The 20,502-nt window shown below is 42.7% G+C and overlaps 1 protein-coding gene across 1 annotated transcript; it reads left to right on the top strand.

The window, feature by feature from the left end:
* Window positions 1-5,799: 5,799 nt before the first annotated feature.
* PSMD6 (proteasome 26S subunit, non-ATPase 6) lies at window positions 5,800-20,250 on the top strand. Its single transcript, XM_020805136.3, has 8 exons — window positions 5,800-8,954; window positions 10,297-10,502; window positions 10,956-11,101; window positions 13,770-13,989; window positions 14,082-14,190; window positions 15,356-15,524; window positions 16,320-16,397; window positions 19,945-20,250. Exons 1-8 carry the CDS (start codon window positions 8,810-8,812, stop codon window positions 20,039-20,041), a joined length of 1,170 nt encoding a protein of 389 aa, XP_020660795.1. The 5' UTR covers window positions 5,800-8,809; the 3' UTR covers window positions 20,042-20,250.
* Window positions 20,251-20,502: the final 252 nt, after the last annotated feature.

Here is a 20,502-nt window from a genome sequence, read left to right as displayed (position 1 = left end):
CTTTAGCTGATAAATTTTTGTCCTTTAACATATTGTACCGATGTGTATCTTGAGCTGCTCCTTCGACTCCAGGTCATCTTCGAACAGTGAACTGATGTTTCTTCTTTGATGTTTGTAGTTCGGTCTGTCCACTCTTCAGATGACCAACTTCAGCCGCTAAATGGAGGAAGCAAATTCAGAACAGAGAGGCGCATTTAATAAGCCAATTAAGTGAAGGTGTGGGGTGTGGAAGGCAGTGAGAGAAGAGGACAGGGGGAAAAATAGTTAACTAGTGCATTAACTATGCACTAACTGGGCACTAATTAAGTGACTAAGGAGTAAAGATTAAGGAGAGGGATTCTTAAGTGAGAGAAATGCATGGTAATAAGGCCAAGAAAGATATGAACCCACAGGCATACAATAAATTGGATTCTTAACAGTGGTGGGGAATTTCTCAGACAAACCATTTCATCATCTTTACGATTTATCCAGTCTAGAACTGCTGGCTAGCTCAGTCGTTTAGGTCTCTAGCTGTGGAGCCAGAGGTTGGGAGTCAAACTTCCTAATGTGTCTCCTGGAAGGAGATTGGGCTCGATGACCCAGATGGTCCATTCCAGCTTTGCAGTTCGAAGAGTCTAAGATCTGACCAAGAAGGCCAAAATAACCCAGGAAAATGAACAAATGCTTCATATCCACAGGAAACTGTGTTATACCCAGTCATACCGTTGGCCCATTTCACTCTTCTCTAGCCCAGCCTACTGCCTGCTTTGACTGTCAGAAGCGCCACGTTAAGGTTTCAAGCAAAGATACCTCCTACCCAGTCAATGACGATTTATTTTGGGCCCACTAGGTGGTGGTGGTTGCTGTTGTTTCCCTTTCTTTTCAAAGAGGATGCCCCTCCCTTTTCTGCATGCCAAGCACCTTTCCTTTCACTGAGCTATGTTTCCCTGACTCCTCATCCCACAACAGATGGGAAACAAACCCCAAAATATAATTATGTTCATCTGTCATGAATGTACTCCACCTGTCAGACGGACACAGCTGGGCCTCAAAGCTCTCCTCCAACACAGAAACACAGCTACAGATGTAGCAGATAATTTGTGAACACAGTAGAGGAGAATGACAGAAATCGGATGTGAACAATTAAGAGATTGAATGGCCAGAGGTCTCCACTTGTCATTGTGGTCGTTATGTACAACTTATGGAAAACCTATCAATGAATGAATGAATGATGTCCTGTTCTCATCAGCCCTGCTCAGTCAACCCTGCGGTTTCCTTTCAGGAGTCATTCTATCTGGCCATCCTCTTTTTCCTGCTGCCTTCAACTCTTCCTGGCAGTCCTTTCCAGGGGGAAAAATCAGAAGGATATTGCAGAAGGATATTGCAGAGAAAAGGGGCCCTGTCTCACCCCTAAAGATGAGTGACTGTATTAACTTGTCCTATTCTGGGTGATGTTGTTTGGTCATGTTATGGTGCTTTCAGAGTAGTTTTGGGGCAAACCTGGCACCTATGTTTGTGGACTTTATTCTTCACATTTGTCAGTGATTTCACAATTTCTCAGGATTAAATATCTAAATCCTGAATGTAATGCACACATTTTGTCTACTGGGCAAAACTTCTAAGAGACTGCCATCTAGTGATATCAAACAGATTAAATGAAATGAAAGAAGCCATGATAATAGTGCGACATTTTATTCAGTACGAGAGGGCAAAATAGATGGATGATGGAATATTGTCTGGAATATAAATAGATGCACCACATATAACAAGCATAGCAAAGAACCTTCAGAAAACTATAGTCCCATCTAGAATTTTAAAAATCTTCAGGTTCGGTGACATAAAAAGCACAGAATCTCTCACATAATACAAGAAAAGCCATGATAGATGAAACCAAAGGCCTGTCCCAGAGGTATCAAACTTCCAAAGGAGTAAGTTTGAGCCAACACACTTTGGCAGTGGGCAGGGGAAGAGATTTCCCCCAGTCAGAGACAAATCAGACACTGAACATAGATGACAAGATTTGTCTTTCCTGTATAAAGCAGTAATAATGTTCAGAGCTGGTAATGAAGACACAGTGGATTTTCACAAAAAAATAGTGCAATTTTTGTAGATATTTTGGTTGTAAGAAAAGTAGCGTGTATTAGGGAAGGGAAGGAATTAAAAAAATCTGGTTTAGCCAAAAAACAAGGTTTCTCCAACTACGTTATCTTGAAATACATTCATCAGGTCTGTCTGCGGATGGGGTTGCTTCTGGGTATCAGTGGGTGAGTACTGTATGCCAAATTTCTGAACCTGAGGCAAATAAGTCTTCATTTATATTATTTATTTATTTTATTTAAATGTTTACCTCACCCATCTAGTGGCCAGTACTCTGAGCAGCTTACAATACCACCACATAGAGATGAAATAAAACTACAATAACAATCAAATCAAAACAAAGATAGTTTAATCCTATTTTGTCTGTTGTTGTTACGCGCCATCAAGTCACCACTGTAACAGTTGTAACCGATGAGGAAAAAGACTTTGTTGTGGTGGCAGTTATTGCCTCTGCAAAGGATGTTCAGCCCACAGATCTTCCCACTGTTCTCACTTCAAACATGGGCGCAATGATGCACCCACTGTTCTTATACCCTCTCCAGTACCAACCTCACCTCTCTTGGAGGTGAAGCGTAAAGAGTGAGCTCTGCGCCGTCTCAAGTGCTGTTTCAGAAATTCTGGTCTCAAGCCTTTGAGAGTTTTACAAGTAAAGTGTCAGCACCTTGGATTGTGCCCGGAAAGGAACATGTGGAATGCTCACCCTAGCTAAGATCAAAACAACTCCAACGGGTTACCACCACTTCCCACAAGGCCAAATAACTCAGAAGGACAGCACTGCCAATGGTATCTAATGCCAGTACGATATATGGTATTGGAAAGCCCTTCTATTATCTAAACTTTCTCTGCACGGAAGAATCATGGGCTACACATCTGGTAACAAAAATGGCAATGTACGGAAATCAATAAATAACATTTCAGTCTTCCAATACAGTTTTCAGCCAATGCAAAAATTGCTGCCAACGCCCTCCCCTCTTTCTCTTGCACACAGACCTGTTTTCTGAATGGCCAAGTGGAGCTCCAAAACTCATCTACAAATCTAAAACACAGCTGATCGACGTATTTCAGATTTGCCGATAGCACCATAGTCCTAAAATTACAGGGCACTTCTATGGACATCGACCGAAGGCCAGCTTAACATTCTTGAACGAGGCTTACTCATGAGCGATCATGGCTTAGGACGGAAGCCTCATTAGAATCTGCCGCCACAGGCAGGAAACGTGTGGCCCTCCAGTCGGTTTTGAACTGCAGTTCTCTCAGCCCTCCTGGCACTCTCCACGGTAAGGAAGGCTGGAAGGTGCAGTCAAGCAACATTCGGAGGACTAGTTTCCTATCCCAACCTGAAGTGTCCAACAGGCTTTTCCCTTTTCAAGTAAAATTAGCGGAGCAAATCCGCCTGATTGGCTGCTGTTCTTATCTGTTGCGTATCTGAACTTCTCAGGCAAGCACCCCAGACCGACTGGGCCTCCTGCATCTCTAATGGGTTCTGGCCTCACTCTTCTTCTCTACACTCCGTCAGTTGAAGATAACAATGTACTAATATGTGCTGTCAACTCAATTCTGACTTAGGGTGACCGTTTTCATGATTTTCCAGGTAGAGAATACTCAGAAGTGGTTGACCCTTCCCTTCTTCTGGGGCCACCTTGGGACTGTGCAGCTTTGCCGAAGGCCACACAGGCTGGCTCTGCTCACAGGAGGCACACTGGAGAACTGAACTCCCAACCAAATACCTAAACCGCTGAGCTATCCAGCCAGCTTAACAAGGTAAAGGTTCCCCTTGACATTTAGTCCAGTCATGTCCGACTCTAGGGGGCGGTGCTCATCACTGTCTCCAAGCCATAGAGCCAGCGTTTTGTCCAAAGACAATCTTCCGTGGTCACATGGCCAGTGCAACTTAGACACGGAACGCTGTTACCTTCCCACCGAGGTGGTCCCTATTGATCTACTCACATTTGCATGCTTTCGAACCGCTAGGTTGGCGGGAGCTGGGACAAGGGACGGGTGCTCGCTCCGTCACATGGATTCGATCTTACGACTGCTTGGTTTTCTGATCCTGCAGCACATGCTTCTGCGGTTTAGCCCGCAGCGCCACCACGTGGTGGCGCTGCCTTTTATAGTAGCTGGACCCAGATGTAAAGTGTTGCTAAGAGCATCAGGAAAGAGGGCCTAACAACTGATAAGTCATGCTGGGGTCCTGGCAGTGAGCTGCCCATATTGTTCTATAGTCCTGCTTCGACTAGCTCCAAAGAACTTTCAGGCTAGAGGTGTGTAGATTTGTGTTTGTTGGACTACAACTCCCAGAATTCTCCAGGCATTCTCCTCTCTCTCTCTCCAACTTCCTCTGAGAAAGGCCTTATATTTGAATCATAGAATCAAAGAATAATGAAGTTAGAAAGGGCCTATAAGGCCACTGAGTCCAACCCCCTTCTCAGTGCAAGTATCCAGATCAAAGGATATCTGCCTGGCAGATACAACACTATGCTGATTTCTAAAATAAAGCCCCAATGCCCTTAACATTTTAGCACAAAATGGCTGAAATCCAGTACTGTCCGACTCTAGGGGGCGGTGCTCATCCCCGTCTCCAAGCCATAGAGCCAGTGTTTGTCTGAAGACAATCTTCCGTGGTCACGTGGCCAGCGCGACTAGACACGGAACGCCATTAACTTCCCACCGAGGTGGTCCCTATTTATCTACTCGCATTTGCATGCTTTCGAACTGCTAGGTTGGCAGGAGCTGAGACGAGCGACGGGAGCTCACTCCGTCGCGTGGATTCGAACTGCTGATCTTTCAATCTTGCAGCCCATAGGCCTTTGCGGTTTAACCTGCAGTGCCAACGTGCCCCTTTTAACAACGTTATACAATGAGCTAAATTATTTAAATTAATTAAACATAGATTTAAAACATTTTAAATAACAGAAGCAGTACAAAGCCTTCCTGGCCAGTAACTATTACTCGTAATAGCCTTGACCGCCATGGCTCATTATAATTTGCTTTGTTTCAGCAGTCCCTAGTACAACCCAAAAGCTGCACAGCACCTAAGCAGAACCTATTAAGTCCGCTTTCTCCATCTACACAATCTGTAAAACTGTGGCAAAATATGGACCGAGGGTCCTTCCAGATGGACAGCTCCAGTCTTTTTTTCTTTAGCAGATGTTTGGATGAAATGTCAGGAGACTACAGGAAGGTTACAAATGAAAACAATGATGTCTGGATTGCAGCAAAAATTCTGTGAAGGGAGCAAAGTTATTGCATAAAAGACGGCCCATTTGGAAACATTTTTGGTAGCTATATGGACAGCATACAGAATTTTAGATACACTATCTCATAATTATTTCCCCTCCCACATATTTTGATTGATCCTGTGAAGATTAAAGAAGAAAGTGGAAAAGCAGGATTACAGCTGAACATTAGGAATACAAAAACAATGACCACAGCAAAATTATATAATCTTAATAGTGACAAAGAAGAAATCAAAACAGATATTTACTGTAGTTCGGTTGAGTCATAAATCCAAAGGGAGACTGCAGCCAAAACATCAAAAAACTGACATTTTAAGAAGATCAGAAGGACTGAGATTTGGAAAGGCAGTTATGAAAGAAGTAGAAAAGGCCAAAAGCATCCATTCCACATATTCCTGATTACTAGATATGAAAGCTGGATAATAAGGAAAACTGAGAAGGAAAAATTTCATTCATTCACAATGTGGTGATTAAGAGGAGAGTTTCGCAGATGCTGTGGACCACCAGGAAGCTAAATAAGTGGGTTCTAGATCAGCTGAAGCTTGAACGCTCATTAGAAGCTAGAATGAATAAATGGAGACTATCATACTGTGGACATATCGTAATAAGATTCACTGGAAAGGACAATAACGCTAGGAAACCACTTTACAGCAAAGGTAGATATAAAAACTGGAAGAAACTGATATCCTGAATTGGTTAAAAGTTGGCTGGTACCTGTTTGATATTTTCTATTAATATTTACACATCAAGAAGCTCCTAAAAAACAGAACTCTTTAGGGAAGCTTTTAGGGAGACCCTCCTTAGTTAATCAAGAGAGGAGAAAAAAGGAGGAAGGGAAAATAAAATAAGGGGACACCTTATTGTCAATTTTATTGCTGCCTATTCTGCTACATGATAGTTATAATTACCTAGTGTTTGGTTATAGTTGTTAGATCTCATAATATATTTTGTTTTCAGTGTTCTGCTGTACACCACCCAATGGTTTCCACTAGATGGGCAGTCTAGAAATTTAATAAGTGAATGAACGAATGGATAAATAAAATAATTTTTCCCGCAGCCACTGCTAAAATTTCCTCTTGCCTGGCAAAGCTGTCGTTTCTTTGCTTCCTGCTTCCCTCCACCAGAGGTCGCTGTTCTCCCTATTCCCGCTTTGTCCACTCACCCTAAACGGGGCATCCTGACAGTTCTAAACAGCTGTCACTCCCAGTTCTGATTAAAATGTCCTCTATGCCAGCTGCCTCCCACATTTATTTTGCTCTTTGTATGTGCCAGCTCCCTTATTAGCTGTTAGGATAAAATTATGGAATAAAATGTTTGTGGTTTCTCTCCAGCCCTTATAAAATTTTAAAATAAAGTTAAAAGCCAAGAGAAGGGTGGGTGAAAAATAAAATACACATAACAGCACAGTGAGATCACTAAAGAAATAAACTCACTTGTTCTAATTATTTAGTTTGTAGGACAACAAGGATAAGGAAGCATCCTAGCTAGTGAAAAAGGAAGTCTCTTATATGGTCTTGCTCATGGCCCTATGCTGAGGCTGGGTTGGATCAAGTATTTTGTTAAGCATCCTTCAGTCTTGAGAGACTATGGTAATGTGCTCTGAATGGAGGACTTGGAACAGCCTCTAGTGTGGCTCCTAAAACTTTCCTCCCCCCCCCCCGGGTGTATGCAATGTTATTTGGCTTTCCTATTTACCAGATTAGAGTCAAAAATGGAATCAGAGAATTTCACGCACCATTAGGCGCGTGCTTCTGCCAGCCCATATTTAAAGCCAAACTCCTGCCCCCTCAGACCTTACGGTCAGGGAGAACAAAGGTCATCCTAGAAGAAAATACCATACCAAATAAAACGTCCTCCCAAACACAGCTCAGCTCCTCTTCAGGAACAGGGATCAAGTATATCCTGTCCTAATCACAAGAATTTGGGAACTAGAGGGTGATAGGAACTTGGTTCCGTTATACTCAGAAAGCAGGTCAGTGGGTTGGTCCGAAAGTGTAGGAGATGTTGATCTGAAGACATGCTGTACTGATGGCGAGAAAGAAAGGCAAAAAGTTTACTTATTTAGAAGAGTTTTAAGTTTTGCCTCATTCTTCCCATTGACTTTGCTGAGATTAGATTTGCTCGCTGATTGCTTTATACCACACGGACAGCCCCCAAAGATGGTTTCGGGCTCTCTGGTACTTCTCCATGGTTCTCTCTCTCTTTTTTTTTTTTACACACACAGACTTACAAAGTGAATTGAAGTTGCCAAGACTCCATGTGCCTCTTCCAAGGAGCAGATAAATATGGAACTTATGACCACCATTTAGTCTGCCACTGGCAACCAGCCAGCCAGCTCTCAGCCAAGGTGATCTTGAAGCTTGAATACCATTATTCATTATGGATTCCCTATTGGTTCAGTGAGGCATTTGTCAGAAATACAGGCCTTAATACCCGCAAACGCCCTGCTTTCTGGAGCTTAAATGACCGTGGAAGGGTCTTGGCACAACTAAGGATATTGAACAGCGGCAGTGGTTGTTTAAGAAAAAGTCAGTTGGGTTGATGAAATAGAAAAAGAAAGATGAGAAAAATTAAACCTGGCATTTCATAACGCAGTGTTCTCTGCATATATTCAGAAAGCAGCCTCTTCTGAATTCAGTGAGGTTGATTCTAAGATATACACCTGTAGGGAAGCAGTCTTCATTTAATTCTTTTAACTTATTTAAACTCTTGTTTAATTTCTTTGACTTACGAGCAATAGTTCTACATAACAAGGATTTAAATGATCTGGACCCAGATTCTATTATCTAGATCAAATAATTTTTTTTAAAAAAAATCCATTATTTCAGGACAGCAGACACAAAGCTCAGAAGACTCTGGAACAAAATCATCCTAGGGAGGAGGAAATTCAACAGGTCCCATCCAGCAGTCAACATCTGTCGAATTCCTGCCCGTCGCAAATCAACAGAACTAGCTTCCTGATTTACAGCTTTGTCATCATTGAATTTCCTTTCTTACGTTCGCTTAAGTCTTTTGAAGTATTTTGCCCTCCCCTCCTTTAATTTTGCCCAAATGCTGAGACAGACCCGAACACGGCTCTTTCTTTGCAAAAGATCTCTACTCCTATATCCTAGCTGAGCCACAATTAATAAACCACTCGGTAACATTCACGAAGGCATAACGATGGCAGCCACAATAACAGAGAACCTGCTCGAGTGCCTTTTGGAACGTGCCTGGAAAACGGGAGAGCCCGTCAATAGAGACAAGAGGGCTCGCGAGAGCCGGAAGTCGATCTTGGACCACACGGGAACCCTAGCCCTTTGGTAGCGTGAGGGCGCGCGGGGGTGGGCGAGCCGGAAGTGGTGTCGCTAGTGCTCCCTTCCTCTTCCGGGTGACGGGCTGAGTCACTGAGTGTGCCCCCGGCTCGGCCTCTCTGCTTGTCCGCCGTTCCTTCTTTTCCGGCGTCTCGGCGCGTCGTTCTTGCGTGCCTTCGCTTGCCTTTCCTTCCTGCCGCCGCGATGCCGCTGGAGAACCTGGAGGAGGAAGGCCTGCCCAAGAACCCGGACCTCCGCATCGCCCAGCTCCGCTTCCTCCTCAGCCTGGAGCCCCAGCGCCCGGACCCCGCCGTCCGGCAGGAGCTCATGGCCGCCATCCGCCAACACGGTGAGGCGCCTGAGGGAGGAAAGAGAGGCAGGGGAAGCGGGGGCGGGTAGGTGGGCTCTCTGCCTGGCCGGGGAAGCTCCGTCTTCTCTGCCTCCTTCGGACGCCCTTGAGTGGGTTGGGTCGTGTGTGGACTATGGCTCTCGGCGGCGGCGGGGGGGGGAAGCATTCTGTACATGCTCAGAGGAACAACGTTTGTGGGAAGAACCGCCACCCCAACCCACGGCGGGGTGTGCTGCAGCCCGGCATGGCTCCGGGGTGGCAGTTGGGCGCTGACGAGGAGGGAACCATACATATAGTTGAGTTCGGGAGCTGAGTCACAGGGGTGGCTGCTCTGGGGAAACAACCAGGAGCTAGAAATCCTTGTGGGTGATCTCTTGCAGATCCCTTGGAGGTCGATCAACACATTCAGATCTAGCTGCGATTTGGTGGCAAAGGGAGAAGCCATAGTTCGGGGCCCGGGAAAGCAGTGGGAGGAACCAGACAGGTCAAGTACTGTAGGTAGCGGTGGCAGTAGCCCTGTCCCCACTTCAGCACCCAGGGGGGATCTCCGACATTTTAAGCAGAAATGTTTAAAATCCCACCGAAAGAGGCTGGAGTGATTCTCTGCCTCTTCACTCCTTCTCCAGCCTGAGAACATAACAGTAAAACCACGAGCCCAGCTAGAGCACTTCAGCAGAGGATGCAAGACAGATCTGTGAGTAATGTGGAGTTAGAGAGCAATGGAGGAACTAATTTGAGCAGGCTATTGCTGTGGAAGGTGTTGTCTCTTATTTCATCTTCGTTTCTTTCATTTTTAGTTACCTCTTTCCCACTTTTCACAGCTCTACCTGTTTATATGGACAACAGTTAAGGAAATGCAGCAGTTAAAAAGGCAATTTAAGAGACATGTGTATTTTAATGAAAACACAGTTCAGTTTGTTTCAGTGCAAACACAAGTGCCTAAAGTGTATTGGTAAAAGAGTACAACAAAAAGTAGTACAGTACATGTTAAATTACAGTTATGCCTGCACAATGTTTGAACTGCCATCATCCTTTCTCCCGTATTCGGTGCCTGTTTTTTCCACATAGTTTTTCACTCTGTTCCATCAATTGTGTTTTTACTACTCCATAGTAAGTTGCCCATATGCTCTTCATGTTTTAAAAAAGAGCACTTGCTAAATGAACTTTCCTTGCTATTTGTATTATTGATTGCTCATTTTCTGAATGGTAGAGCAGCTTTCTGTCCATTTTCTCATCTGAAAGGCGCAAGAGGGCTATGGCTTTATTATTACATGAGAGAATGAGTCACCTGTCAATACCAGGAATAACTGTTTAACTTGTCTTTTGATAACTGCCTTCTCAGACATGGCTCCATACTACGAGTCTCTCTGCAAGTCACTTGATTGGCCAGTAGATACGGAACTGTTAAACAAGATGAAGAAAGCAAATGAGGAGGAACTGAAGCGCCTTGATGATGAATTGGAAGATGCTGAGAAGAACTTGGGGGAAAGTGAAATCCGTGATGCTATGATGGCCAAAGCAGAATACCTCTGCCGAATTGGGGACAAGGTAGGTGAAAGGGCTCAGCTTTCACAGGCTATGAAGTGATTACTTATGACTATACCCTTATATTCCTATTAGCTGGCATTAATGTAGAACATCCTGTTTGGTCAGTAGTGTATGTATGGAGGTGATGATTGTGTGGACAAAGATAAAATGCTTTGAGATGACCTGAGCAAACCCTGCTTAGAATGGCTGCTCTGTCTGAAAGTTGACTGACGAACAAAATATCGGGGGCCTTCCACAGCGGAGGCTCTTCCTTCTTTAAGTTCTTATTACATACAGTAGGAGTGGGGAGTAAATGGCCCTCTAGATGTGTGTTTGCAACTCCCACCACAAATGCCCACTTTCTCTGCTTTATTAAGCAAAGAAGATTTCTGATGTTCTACCTGTGCGTAGATGGTACCTGTTACTGAGCTATTATCTGTGCCCTCTTAACATTAGCAAATGTGCTTCTCTCAGGAAGCTGCGCTGACTGCATTTCGGAAGACCTATGACAAAACTGTGGCTCTGGGACACCGGTTGGATATTGTGTTTTATCTTCTCCGAATTGGTCTGTTTTATATGGACAATGACCTCATCACAAGGAACACTGAAAAAGCAAAAAGGTAGGTTTTCTGTTTTTACAGCACCAAGGAGGGGCAACTCCCTTGTCATATTCTCTGTCGGGATTTGAAATTGGAGCTAGCAATGGAATTCATTCCCAATGTGGAACATGAGGGAAAGAGGAAATTCCATTGCCATGTCCTGTCTGAAGGAAGAGGCTGGAGTTAGCCATGTGATTTCTCCTTACCTTGCTCATGTACGTGTCTGTATGTACTGGGGGAATACTTGGGAGTGTTGGTTCTTAACTTACAGGTTTTTAAATGTCTTTCACTTGTTTTATATTTGATTGTTTGAATCTTAATTTTTGTTTAAATGTTTTTTTAAATGTGATATGTAGTGTTTTTAAATTCTTGTTTTATCTGTTGTGAACTGCTTTGGGTCACAACAGATAAAAATATATACAATAAGTAATACATAATTCTTCTGTTACTTACAGTGTGAAATTAGAGGTCTCTTTACATAAAAAGGGGGAAATTGATACTTGGGAACAGATGGTGTAGATAATATCAGAATAAGGTGGATCTTACTTAGTTATATGATGTTATGCAGACTGCCAGCTTGATACTGGGCAAAAATCTGGCTCCTGGCACCAATCAGTGACCTCATTCCTGCTGTAGAAAATGGATGGAAGCTACTAAAAAAAGTAAAAGGCATCTGAGGCAGATAATCTTGGTGTGTAAAATATGAGTAGATGACTATTGATCAACAAGTAATACCAGTCTTGAAGTGGTGGGATTGTCTGGTTGATATGGACTGTCTGGTTGATATTGAATGAGTTGTTTATGTTTCATGGATTGAAATAAAAAAAGTGGGATAAAATGTAGCACTTACAGAAACATTAACCCTAAGAAAAAAAGAGTGTTTGGTTTTTTTAGATGATATGGAAATATTGGGAAATTGAAATATGCAGAATATATATGAAACTTATATTCATTTTAAAAACTTGAAATGACTTGTATACCGGAGGAGCATAATTTGTATAAAACAAAACAAAACAACCTAATTTTTTATTCAACAAAAGTTCACAAACTTACCCAGCACTGGAGATGGAGCTTCAGATAATTCCAGTTTCAATTGGGAAAACAGGAAGGGAAATAAATTTAAAAGTTAAATATAAAAGCATTCCATATCTTCATGATCTGGAAATTCTCATTTGGTCTGAGAAAGGTATGTAGACATGATTGTTATCCAGAAAATTGTACTGTTAGAATGCTCAGAAAATAAATATACCTGCAGGATAATTAAAGATTAGGATATACAGTAGTGGGATATTCATTTAAACTTCCCAATAACATTGGGTTTTTCAGCATTGTGCTGTCATCATACCTAGGCTGTCCATTTACCTGGGTAGATATCTCCGTTAGACCTATTTGTCTTGTTATTGCTTCTTGTCTTATTATTTAAATAATTAAAAAAATTAAATTGTGATTTAAATCAATTTGACATTTTAAAAAATAATAGATTTTTATCACCCTGATAAATATTTGGGCTGAACTGCAAGAATCAGAAAGCGGATAAAATTATCTGTCCTGAGCTCTTGCTTATTTCCTTTGGTGATTGTTTGGTGTGAACCTTATGGGTTCAGAAAGTGGAAGTTTTATAGCAATTGAAATGTACCTTCCCCCCCCCTTTTTTTTTTCACATTTGGTTTATTTGATGCAGGATATAATCTGAGACAGGTGAAAAACAGTGATGAACAGTGTGGCACAAACACCCTGCTATCCTGATAAGAGCAGCAATATAACTGGCACACTCTCACACTGCAGTTGTGGAGTGAGCAGCTGAAATGGTTTTAATCACTACACAGTATTTTATAGTCCTTTTTCCAGCATCAAATCCCAAATGCACGTGTGATCTAGTAATCCCGTTAACTGTAGAAATGGTGATGTTCTCCATAATGTTCTACTGATCTAAGCATTTTTCAGCAAAATGGATTATAATTAGCAGCTTTTAAAAAAAGATATTCCTATTATAAAACAATTTCCTTGCTTGGCAATGAATGTATTTTCACGAGAACCTTTATTCTGACTGTAAAAATGTTTTTCTAAAATTGCCCATTTTACTCTAGTTGGTTTGTGCTTTTAGTTATTGCTGTTGCATTCTCAAATGCTGTTCTTTCATTACTTGTTATGTGAGGAGAAGCTTCCTTCCTTGACTGAACCATTAGAGGCCAGTTTACAGCTTTAGCATGTTCACACTGCAGACTTGGTTGTGGCATAAACTCAAATCTGCTTATTCCTTATTATCCAGACCATTCAGCAATTACAGGTTTTTGTTTTGTTTTATAATAATTGACCTCTTGGTCCTTGAACACCAGTGTTAGCAGAAGCACTTGAGCCCAACTCTCATTGCCCAGATGGAAGTTCACTCGTGTTATTCAGAAAAACCAGTATCAACGAAAGGTCCTCCTGCCTTGGCTTAGTTCACTTGGGCAAAACTTTCTAGATGCTGCCGTGTGAAATGTTCTCAGAGCTGATGCTTGAGTTGTCAAAATAGGTTAAAGACTCCCAGGAGGACAAAGATCTTCGTAGGATATTGCTTTATTTGCTTAGCTAATTATCTTGCATCCATTCAGATTTAATGAAATGTATGCACATGGCTGAGGACTGCAGGGGACCAATGTGTATCTCTCTCTCTCTCTCTCTCTCTCTCTCTCTTTTTTTAACAAAGCCTAATAGAGGAAGGAGGAGACTGGGACCGGCGGAATCGTCTGAAGGTCTACCAGGGCCTTTACTGTGTGGCCATTCGCGATTTCAAGCAGGCAGCCGAGCTTTTCTTGGATACAGTTTCAACTTTTACATCATACGAACTCATGGATTACAAAACCTTCGTAACCTACACAGTCTACGTCAGTATGATTGCATTAGACAGGCCTGACCTTAGAGAAAAGGTGAGTCGAGCAGTTCTGTGCACCAAGAGCCAGCGGTGGGTGGGTTTCCTTCTTCCTCCTGTGACTGGTTTTTCTTTTTGCCTGGTCTTTAGGTGATCAAAGGCGCAGAGATCCTGGAAGTACTGCATAGTTTACCAAAAGTGCGGCAATATCTTTTTTCACTCTACGAATGCCGGTATTCCGTTTTCTTCCAGTCACTTGGTGAGGAATGGCTTTGCTTCCTGTTGTGGGCAACATACATAATCCTCCGGTCTGTTGGTATCCAGACATTTTTGGCATTATGTCTGTTGCGTTGAGAAACAGTGAAGGTCCCCAGCCCTCCTTTGCCCTCAGTGTCAACCCCTGTGCCCCAATTAAATTTGTGGTTTCATATTAAATACCACAATGTAGTAAAAATTATTTGAAATTAAAATGAGCACAAATAGTGTTTTGTGTCACAAAAAATAAAAGTGTAGGTGTCATAACTTCCTTATTTTACATTGAAGTCATATCATAATCGTGTTCCTAATATGTGTATAACAGCAATGGATAAAATGGGTTATTTATTTTTATGTTTGTTAAAAATATTTTTACCCTGCCTTTCTCCTTAAAAAAGGACCCAAGGCTGCTAAGATGGTTAAGAGTTAATATTTAAAAGCTAAAAACAGTATATAAATATTAAAAAGAATCAAATACCACAATAAAAATACCATGGTGGAAGTTGGTTTGTTTCAAAAGCTTGTATACTGCCCAATTAATACTAGGTTTTACATCAAAAGAATAGAGAGTAAAAATTAATTATATAGAAAACAAAACAAATGATAATGAGAAAACAATTCATGAAAATAAACACATAGTCAGATTAAACAGTAAAATCAGTGAATCTAAGCTTAAAACTAGGCAGACACAGATAGTGGAAGGATGATAACATAAGCCTTACCAGGAAGGATGGTGCCATAACCGAGATGTTTATTTACTTGTGCTAACATTTGAACTACTACTTTAAATATAGCTTGCCACTAGTGTTTTATCACTGTTACGGCCTGGTATAATGGTGCAGTACTCTGCAAGCTTTTGTGTTCTAACATTGAGGCTTAATTTTGAAATGGAAAGGTCATTTTTTAAAAAAACATGAAATGCATAAATGACACATTTGGAGGTCCAGCTAGATCTTAGGAATGAGAAACATTTCTATCATGTAATAAGCCAGTGAGATCTAGTGGTTTATGGATTTGGGAGATCCAGGTTGGAATCCTCCTTGAGCCGTGAGGGTAGATTTGATTCAGAGGAGGTGTGCACGGAAAGGACTGTTCAGCACATGGTTAATAAACAAGAGGATACTGGAAATAGTCTTCATCATATGTGATGTTGTATGTCTGTATTTCAGCTACAGTCGAGCAAGAGATGAAGAAAGACTGGTTGTTTGCACCTCACTATCGCTATTATGTCCGGGAAATGAGAATCCATGCCTATAGCCAGCTCCTAGAATCCTATCGGTCACTTACACTAGGTTACATGGCGGATGCTTTTGGGGTCTGTGTAGAGTTCATAGATCAGTAAGTATTCTCTAGAAATACTTGTGTACAGTGTGCAGTAACAGCAATGCTTTTTTTCTTGTAGAAAATATGTAGTAAAAGTATTGAGATATGGAAAAGGGAGGTCCATGGATCACAAGACTTAAAAAGTCTAGCACAAGATATACTGAAAAACATGCTGTATTTAAAGATGTTGGATTTTAGCACAAGTCCTTGGGGAAGGATAGGCAGAAGCAAAGAAATTCAGGCTGGCTGACAACGTGTCCAGATCTAGTTAGCAGTTATTTTCCTACTGCTTAACCTAACTTCCAAGTTAGAAAAATAGGTGCATGAAAGCTATAGGAAGGGATCTTTGGCCAGGAATATGGGACATGGACAATGGCAACCTCACATTGTCACACGTCCAGTTTGAAATACAGTGTGAAGGTTCAGTGGGTACCAACTCATGAAAAGAAACTGGTAGCATGTCTATAGCCTTCCTCTTGCCCTGCCTCTGCTGGAACATACTGTCCATGCAGATCACAGATTCTAATTGCAAGGTATTCAAGGAAGGATCAAGGGTGGCCTGCAAGAGTTGCATTTAGGAAAGGCGTAATGTTGGTAGGAGGCTGGGTTTCTTTATCTACTTATTTGATTTATATCCTGGCCTATATATGACCTCCTTTTATATAGATAAAAAATTTCAGTACCTTGGTGCTTGGGAATTGTCAATATGGCAATGCAGACAGCTGGTCAGTTTTGCTAGAAAATGCTGCCAAATATTTTCAGAGCCTTCAGTGAGATGAATCTTAACATATTTTTAATTCCCCAAAACAGGGAACTTTCAAGATTTATTGCTGCTGGAAGATTACACTGCAAAATAGACAAGGTCAATGAGATAGTAGAAACTAACAGGTACTTGTCAAATTTTTACGTGTTTGTATCCTGCTTTTCTCCTTCATAAAAGACTGTTGGCAGCTTACAAAAATATTTTAAAATTCACAATTAAGAACATACTGATTAATCAGTAACAAATATTAGTTCTGTTTTGACTCCTGTGTTATTTAACATTACATGAAACTGCTGGGAGAGCTTGTCTGGTGTTTTGGGGTTCGGTGTCACCCATCTCCCTGCCATCTAAATTTGAAGAAGCTGTTTCGACTGTATCATCATCATCATCATCATCATCTTAGAACTGCAGAGCTGAAAGGGACCCTATGGATCATTGAGTCCAGCCCCTGTCAAGGAGGCAGTGGGGAATCGAACTCTTAGCCTCTGGGTCTGTAACCAGATGCCTTAAACCACTGAGTTATCCAGCAGTTCTAGATCAGCATCTGGTATCAGTAATGGACTGGATGAGGGTGACTAAACTGAAACTTAATCCAGACAAGACAGAGGTACTCCTGGTCAGTCAAAAGGCAGATCAAGGAACAGGAATGTGTCCCCTGAAAACTGAAATGTACAGCCTGGGGGTATTCCTGGATTTGTCTCCGAGTGTGAATGCTCAGGGGTTCATTTGCACAGATAAAGCTAGTGCTCTAGCTGTGCCTGTTCCTGGAGAGATTAGTTACATCCTGGCTGGATTACTGTAACACACTCTACATGGGGCTGCCTTTGGAAAGTGTCAGGAAACTTCAGCTGGTCCAAAATGCAGCAACCAGATTGCTAAGTGGGGCTGGTCACAAAGATCACCCCCTGTAACAGCAGCTCCACTAGCTGCCCATCTGTTTCCCAGCACAATTCAGAGTGCTGGTTCTAGCTGATAAAGCTCTTGAGTCCAAGCTATCTCAAAGACTGTGTCTCCCTTTATGAGCCTGTTTTGATTGTCATCGAGCAGGTTTAGATAATCAAGAGAGACCTTCCTCTCAGTCCTGCCACCTACGTAGATGTGTTTGGTGGGGATACGGGATAGTGCTTTCTCCGTTTCCTTCCAAAGGAGGCTAGGCTGGCCCCATCTTTGCTAACTTTCTGCAAGCAGGTAAAGATCTTTCTTTTCAGGCAAGCTTTCCATTAAGGATGGGTTTCCTGAGTGGGTTTTTAAAATAGATTGTTGTACCTTACTGATTTGAATGTGTTTTTGGTACTGTTTTTGCTTACCGCTCCTTAAAGTGGATTTGTCTAATCTTCTTTAGTATTTGTACACTTACTGTTTTTAGCTTTACATATTGTTCTTTGATTATGTAAGCCACCTTGCTTTCTTTATAAGTATTTTTAAATACAGTGAGTCGAGCAGGGATGTCCAGCGCTCCGTCTTGCCCGGTAATCCTTGATTGCTTCCAGCCTGTGACGATACTGTGGACAAAGCGCTTGATCGCTGTCGGGCCACCACCTCCTCCCTTGTCAGGCCTGGCTGATCAAAGCAGCCAGGCCTACAATGACCGAATGGGCCACAGTGATAATTAATGGGTCTTTCCTTGAGGGAAGGGTTCCTCCTGCCCTCAAGGAGACGCTCATTAGGCCCATAAGAAAGAAACTGAATTTGGTGGCTGACGAAACTGGCAATTACAGGCCCGTCGCCAATGTTTCTTTCATCAGTAAAGTGGTGGAGAGGGTGGTGGCTGACCAGCTTCAGACTCTTTTGGATGAAACAGATGCCCTGGATCCGTTTCAGTCGGGGTTCAGGCCGCACCACGGTAGAGATGGCATTGGTTGCCCTGTACGATGACCTGTTGAGGAAGGCTGGCGGGTAAAATATCTCGGTTGGTCCTCCTCGACATCTCGGCGGCCTTTGATACCGTCAACCACGGTATCCTCCTGGGGAGGCTCTCCGAGTTGGGAATTGGTGGCCTGGCTTTTGCCTGGCTCCGTTCCTCCGTTGCTTCTTGGGGGACCGACCCCAGAGAGTTCAGCTTGGGGAGAGTGTCTTGGCCCCGTGGAGTCTCAACTGTGGGGTTCCACAGGGGTCGATAATCTCCCCAATGCTGTTTAATATCTATATGAGGCCGCTGGGTGGGGTCATTAGGGGGTGTGGGGCATCGTGTCATCAATATGCGGATGACACTCATCTCCTTTCCACCTACTGCAGGTGATGCCGTTCTGTCCCTTCAGCGCTGCCTGAGGGCTGTACTGCAATGGATGCAGGAGAATGGGCTGAGGCTGAACCTGGACAAGACGGAAGGTCCTGAGGGTGGGTGCCCCCACTGTTGGCGGCTTGGGTGACTCCCTCTCGTTTGGGGGGGTAACCCTTGCCGCAAAGAGTCGGGTTCGCAGTCTGGGGATCCATCTGGACCCGGCGCTCACCATGGAGACTCAGGTGGCGTCGGTGGTCCGCACCGCCTTTTTTCATCTTTGGTGGATAGCCCGGCTGCGATCCTATCTCGATGTGGGGGCGCTCACCACCTTGGTCCATGCGCTCGTAATCTCAAGATTAGACCACTGTAACACGCTCTACGTGGGGCTACCTTTGAGGCTAAGGCGGAAACTCCAAGTGGTGCAGAATGCGGCGGCCAGATTCCTTAGCGGACCGAGAAAACACCATCACATTTCTCCTATTCTGGCCGCTCTGCACTGGCTGCCCATTCAGTTCCGCATTGACTTCAAAGTCTTGACACTTGTGTTTAAAGCCCTAAACAATTTAGGGCCTCGATACTTGGAGGAACGCTTACTCCCACCCAGTTCTACCCGTGTCACTCGCGTGAGCCAGGAAGTGAGGCTGAGAAGCCTTACGCCGAGGGAGGAACCGGGCCTTCTCGGCGGTGGCTCCTCGCCTCTGGAAAAACTTACCTCTGGAGATTCGCGCGGCTCCCTCGCTGGGTATTTTAAAGAAACAACTGAAAACATGGATGTTTAGGCAGGCCTTCCCCCCCCCTCCAGTTAATCCTTAATTTTTCTTCTTTCCTTTTCTATTATAATTTATTTTGTTTTTCTTGCCATCTTGGAGAATTTTTTTTCTAATTATGTAAATTATGTTATGTTATATATATACCTGTTTTATATTCTGTGTTGTAAGCCTCCTAGAGTGGATGCAATGACCAGATAGGCGGGGTATAAATGGAATAAATAAATAAATAAATAAAATTATTTTAAACAATAGTATCCTGTCCAGATGCAAGGCGAGGTGGTGATCTCAGATTTGTACCCTGAGCTCCAGGTTGAAATATCTTTTCCATAGTTGCACTTGGGATATAGAATAGTATTCAGAATTCCTGCTTTCAGATTACCCTTTCAATATCAGTTCACCTAGCACAGAAAGCATGGGGGCATTTTCTAAGGTGCACTAAGTTACTGGGGGAGCACTAATAAAGACTCTTAGGCCTCAGCTGGACAAAATGGCCTAAGATACATTTGACAACTGCACATTATAGGGAACAGCAGTGCAAAAGCTGTCTTTCCAGTAAGCTTGTCTGCCACGTGTGCGCTTATTGTTCTGAGACAACTCAGTCGTTTCCTGGGGAAACAATTTGGAAGCCACAGGTACAGAATAATTTTTCTGACCAAGTTCTCTTGTCTCTCCCATTTGTAGGCCTGACAGCAAGAACTGGCAATACCAAGAAACCATCAAAAAAGGAGATTTGCTGCTAAACAGGGTGCAGAAGCTTTCAAGAGTAATTAATATGTAATTTTTTTTAAAAAGGTGAATACCACCAAACCTAGGACAGTTTTCACATAATTATCATTATATTGTATAACTTGTTATATTGTAGCTGAAGAAATGGCATAGTTAGGGTTTTTACAGGCTACTTTATTGTGTAAACAAAAGAACTGTATAAATGCTCCGTTCATGTTTTCCCATCGACTTCATTTATTAAATGTATATTACAGTTGACAACCTTGTTCTCTGGTGAATCTAATTTATTATTCAAAATATAGTAATTGAACTTGCCGCCAAGGATGGACCTATTCCCTGATCCCTCTGAGAAAACATGTAAGATGCCTTGTGCACACTCAACTGGACATAAGTCACACTGACCTCTCTATAGGCATCTTTAAGATTGTCTTGCGTTTGCTGCCGAAGCCTCCTAATATTTCTGTAACTAAGGAGACTTGAGATCAGAGTTTCTCAAATCATTCAAAGTGCAAG

The sequence above is a fragment of the Pogona vitticeps genome, chromosome 2, assembly GCF_051106095.1.
Source record: "Pogona vitticeps strain Pit_001003342236 chromosome 2, PviZW2.1, whole genome shotgun sequence".
NCBI lineage: Eukaryota > Metazoa > Chordata > Lepidosauria > Squamata > Agamidae > Pogona > Pogona vitticeps.
Note: the sequence above shows the minus strand (reverse complement) of the source record. Positions and strands in the feature narration are given on the sequence as shown.